The 5608-nt window shown below is 32.6% G+C and overlaps 1 protein-coding gene across 1 annotated transcript; it reads left to right on the forward strand.

Annotated features, from left to right (window-relative positions):
- The first annotated feature begins 216 nt into the window (after positions 1 to 216).
- On the forward strand, positions 217 to 5064 carry LOC108753105 (alpha-tocopherol transfer protein-like). Its single transcript, XM_018494443.1, has 4 exons — positions 217 to 319; positions 1153 to 1458; positions 1595 to 1958; positions 4443 to 5064. Exons 2-4 carry the CDS (start codon positions 1175 to 1177, stop codon positions 4698 to 4700), a joined length of 906 nt encoding a protein of 301 aa, XP_018349945.1. The 5' UTR covers positions 217 to 319; positions 1153 to 1174; the 3' UTR covers positions 4701 to 5064.
- The last annotated feature ends 544 nt before the right edge of the window (positions 5065 to 5608 follow it).

Genomic DNA, 5608 nt, shown 5'->3' on the forward strand with positions numbered 1-5608 from the left:
AATGCTCGTAATAAATTCATATACTAGACATTTGTGCCAGGTTGCATGTCTCATTTTTGCTGATTGCGAAAACTGTGTATTGTGTCTATAAAATATAATTTCAGCGTACATTTCCTATTCATCACGAAAATGAGACGTTACGAAAATGATGCGTTAAAACGTACTCAGTTGTCACGCAATATTACATTGCCGCTTCGCTTGTCAGTGTAGCTTAAAAAGTATATTATATGTGACCGCAGATCTCATTCAGTATTTTTCAAGACATCGGACCGATTTACTAAGCAGAATCTTTCCACATAGGTAGCCACATATATCCAAGGTAAATAGAATTCATTGAAATGCATATGCAGTCTGTGCTACAATGTGATATAGCGCACGTTTGTAATATAATTTATTAATTGTCATATTTTAATATAATTATTATCTGATAATTTTATTTTATGCAAAACAAGTTTATTAATACTAAACTTATAAAATATTGGGTTGGTAAATAAGTTAATATGGTTTTTTAAGGTGGAATGAAATAGTTTTATATATTCTATTTTTTTTTAAATTAGCAATTATACTATTTGATAGAGCAAAGAATTATTAAAAATTTAAAAAATTTGTTTTTTAATTGTGATATAATGATTTTTAACGGATTTATAATCAGGTAAAGTTAGAATGCTTTTTTATTTAACCTACGAATAACATAAAAATAAAAAATCGTAGCAACGTTAAAAAAAACAAAATTGTAGGGAAAACTTCAAGTTTACATGATTGATAGTCAAAAATTTTCACAAATTTGTTTGGCATCTGACAGACATAGAAAATGAGAAAAAAAATTTCCTTTTTCTTCAGCTGTAGTCTTTTATATATAAAAATAATAAAATTAATATAAACTCAAAAATTATAAAAATCTTCTGAAAATAAAGATTTCAAGCTTTAAATCCCTTTTTTCAATTTAAATTTCAATCATTTTTAACGAAAATATTGTATATACAATTATTGTATATACAATATACAAAACCAAATGAACTTATTTGTTAATCCAATATTAATAAACACTCAAATAATTTTTTTATTACATTTAACGTGATACTTTTAGCTTTGCTATGATATAATGATGGATTTTGTTCAATTATTAATGTTAAGATCTTTTTATTTCTATAGGAGTTTAAATTTAAAGTGAATAATGACTTCAATAAAGTTAATATCGTTCGAGGAAGAACTGAAGAAGAATCCCGAATTAAAAGAGTCAGATATACAAATATTGAGAGAATGGTGCGAAAAGCAACCTCATCTGCCCAAAATATCAAACAGCGAATTAGCATTGTTCTTGCATAGTAATTATTATCGACTCGAACCGACGAAAACTACTATCGACACCTTTTTCACAGTCAGGACTCATGTACCTGAGTTTTTCTCTAATCGAGATCCTATTAACAACAAAGAGCTCAAAAAAGCAACTGAAACGGTGTAAGTATGTTTATGATTTTTTCTTTTATCATTTCTTAATTCGTTACTTTCGTTGCATCCTTTGTGACAAAGAATGCAGTAATATTTCAGCAAAAAAATTTCGTGTACAAAGTAGAAATGATCTTATTATCGACAGAACAGACCAAATTTTGGAAGGAACTACTAGCGAAGGCTATAAAATCCTTTATGGAAGACTTCTAGATATTGAACCATCGCATTTTGTTTACAACGATGTATTGAAATTATTTAATATGGTACTCGATCTATGGCTCTATACGGAAGGTACTTGCAATGGCCATATATTATTAATTGATATGAAAAACATTTCTTTTGGACACGTCGGCCGTTTAAGTCCTATGGGCCTAAAAAAATTTCTCTATTATTTACAAGAAGGATTGCCTGTCAGATTAAAAGGCATGCATTTCATGAATGCTTCACCAGTAGTAGATGTTATTTTGAATATGATGAGACCTTTCATGAAAAAACAGCTCTTGGATATGGTAAGATTATGTTATATTCAATTGTTCTTCAATGTTATGTATTAAAAATGAGAAAGTGAAAAAATCAAATTCCTTTCTATGATATACGAGGTCTGTTCAAAAAGTATCGCGAATTTTGTGTTTTTTCAAAAATTATTTATTTATTCATGAATATCTATTTTGTCCCCTTCAAAGTAATCCCCATCAGATATTATACACTTGTACCAACGTTTTTTCCAATCCTCGAAGCACTTCAAAAAATTATTTTTTGTGATCTTGCTCAGCTCCTCCTTCGATGCCGTCTTTATCTCCTCAATCGTAGCGTAGCGTCGTCCTTTCATGGGCCTCTTCAGTTTCGGGAACAAGAAAAAGTCACAGGGGGCCAGACGGGGAATACGGTGGCTGCGGTATCATTAGTGTGTTGTTTTTGGTCAAAAATTCGCGCACAAGCAACGATGTGTGAGCAGGGGCGTTATCATGGTGCAAAAGCCAATTTTTGTTCTTCCACAAATCCGGGCGTTTCTGGCGGATTGCTTCGCGCAAATTGCGCATAACTTGCAGGTAATATTCCTTATTGACCGTTCTACCCTGTGGCAAGAACTCATGATGCACCACGCCCCTGCAATCGAAGAAAACTGTAAGCAAAACCTTCACATTCGACCGAACTTGGCGCGCTTTTTTCGGTCTTGGCTCGTGCGGCAGCTTCCATTGGGATGATTGAGCTTTGGTTTCCACGTCATAACCATAAACCCATGATTCGTCACCAGTTATGACCCTCTGGAGCAAATTTGGGTCGTCGCGGACAGAGTCCAACAGCTCCTTAGCAATGTTAATGCGATGCTGTTTTTGGTCGAAATTGAGCAATTTTGGTACGAATTTCGCGGCGACCCGTCTCATGCCCAAATCATTGGTAAAAATCGAATGGCACGAGCCAATCGATATGTTTAGGTCCTCAGCAACCTCTCTAACGGTGATTCGACGATTGGCCAATACTATTTTCTTCACTTCATCAATGTTTTCGTCTGTTGTTGACGTGCTCGGGCGTCCGGCACGCTCTTCGTCGTTCACATCTTCTCGGCCCTCTGAGAACATTTTGTACCACCGATAAACGTTGCTTCGGTCCAAGGTAGCTTCACCATATGCCACAGTCAACATTCGGAATGCGTCCGCGCACTTAATTTTGTTTTTCACACAAAATTTGATACAGATTCTTTGATCCATTTTTTGGAATAGGCAAAAATCGAAGACGAGCCAAAACACGTGCAAGCAAAGCAGCTGTCAAAAATTAACTGAACATTCAAAATGGCCGAACTTGTCGGCATAAGTGAGAGACATGAGTACCAACATAACGCCACAAAAAAATCGCAAATCGAATATACGTAACCCGCGGAAATTCAAAATTCGCGATACTTTTTGAACAGACCTCGTATAAATTGCTTATTTTTTTCTAAATCTTAGAATTAGTAAAAAATAAAAAGAAAGTTAAATCAGTATAATACACATATGGAACATTCTCTGTCAAATCGACCATCCCTCTGCTCATTTCAATTTTTGAGATAAAATTTTTTAAAAAGGCTTAAAATTTTCGTTAAAATATCTACTTTTCGATGCTGCATGGCCTTCTTGTAAATCCAAAATAATGACTAGAATATCATTATTTTATTAACCCAAAAAAATAACTTTCGAAAAATTCTATAGTCATGCATTTTCCCGTGGTTAGCTTTACTCATATCACATCCTGCACGTTTCTTTATGATAAAATTCGGATAGATAATTTATTCACGTAGTGGAGGTCTTATCCCTATGTGCGCGCGTGTGGGCGTACTAATTTTCTCGCTAAGATAAAGACACAATAGATTAAGTCGTAATTTTGTCTAAACGGCGTTAGGACCGTGAATGTGAGAGGCAAGGGAACTCATATACGAGTAAATCAAGCACCCCAACAGGATGAAAACTCGGTCATAGGTAATGCTAGGCACGAGAAAATGCATATTGGTTGAATTTTTTCGAGTATATATCAATTGACTCTATCACTAATTTAAAATAGTATAATTTCGAGTATATATCAATTGTCTCAATCACTAATTTAAAATAGTACAATCTCATTGGTGAAGCAATGGAAAATTACTAGAAACAAGCCGATGAAAGTGGTGTGTGCAATTGAACTATGTTCAGGAGCAGTCTAATAATTTTCCATTGCTTCACCAACAAGTGTGCCGCTCCTAGTTTTTCATTCTAATCACCATTTTGGATCCGCTATTTTGAATTTACAAAAAGACCATATGGCATCGAAAAATAGACATTTTAACGAAAATTTTGAGCCATTTTAAAAAATTTTATTTTAAAAATTAAAATGGGCAAAAGGTAGACGATTTGACAGAGAATGCCTCATATATTATGCCTATATATTATTCATTTAACTTCTTGGAAAAAGTTGCTTGAAGCAGAACATAATTTAATGCAAAAATCATCAATATCATTAAACTATGTTTCTGCAAATTGTAGTTTCATATGCATACTACAAGCGACACTCTGACGAAATTCGTGCCGCTAGAAGTTCTTCCGAACGAAGCAGGTGGTCAAGCTGGTCCTATACAGGAGCTACATAGTAAGCAAATGAAAAAATTAGAAGATCACATTGCTTGGTTCCAAGAGGATGAATCTAATCATCGCGTCAATGAATCGTTACGACCGGGTAAAGCAAAGACAGCAACGGATTTATTTGGCGTTGAAGGAAGTTTTAAGAAGCTCGAGATTGACTGATTGAATTAATAATCAGATCTTTTGCAACAATGCGCGATGTATTTATATTAGTTTTATTTTTAGAATATTATAATAATACCGTTTTCGAAAATAAAACTAAGTAAATCTGTTTCACATATGTTAAAATTAAGGCTTGGTGTTAACATTACGTTAACATTAAACAAAATGGTTGGATAAAACAGGGTAGTATCAGTTAAGTACGATAATTCTTATGCAAACCAATACGGTTAACAAAACAACTTTATTAATAATTAACCCGCTTACATGTTTCGGCTCACTTTTAAGTCATCCTCAATATGATGTTGTACTTACAATTTTTTTTTTCAAACTAATTCATTTCAATGAGCCACCTCTACCTATTCACGGAAACTATAATGTAAAAACAAACTCTAATAACAATCTAAAATGTATTAAAATTATTAAAAAATAAATTTGTTGAAAACGATTTATTATAAAACAATAGAAGATAGCTCGTCAAAATAAGAATTTACCATATCGCAAACACTTAAATTCTACAAGTTTCGTCGAAAACTAATCCTTGATTATTCAGCGAATCAATGTCAATTATGTTAAAATTAATGAAAAAATTTTTAATATACTTAAAACGTTAATCGCAAAGAAAAAGAAAAAAAAATGAAAAAAACTTTGATATTAATTATAGTTCAGATGGACATTAAAACCAAAACTGAACTTTTAATATATAATTTGATCGATCAGTGTACATTCTTCTATACATCAAGATTAAATTATTAAAGATTCAGTTTTGGTTTTGATCAGTAGATTTGTTTAGTGAACAAACTAATTTATTTAGTGAGTCACCTCCTATTCACGAAACCTATAATATAAAAACAAACTCTAATAACAATCTAAAATGTATTGAAATTAGTAAAAGGTAAATTTTTAAACAC

Source organism: Trachymyrmex septentrionalis, unplaced genomic scaffold (genome assembly GCF_001594115.1).
Source record: "Trachymyrmex septentrionalis isolate Tsep2-gDNA-1 unplaced genomic scaffold, Tsep1.0 scaffold65, whole genome shotgun sequence".
Lineage (NCBI taxonomy): Eukaryota > Metazoa > Arthropoda > Insecta > Hymenoptera > Formicidae > Trachymyrmex > Trachymyrmex septentrionalis.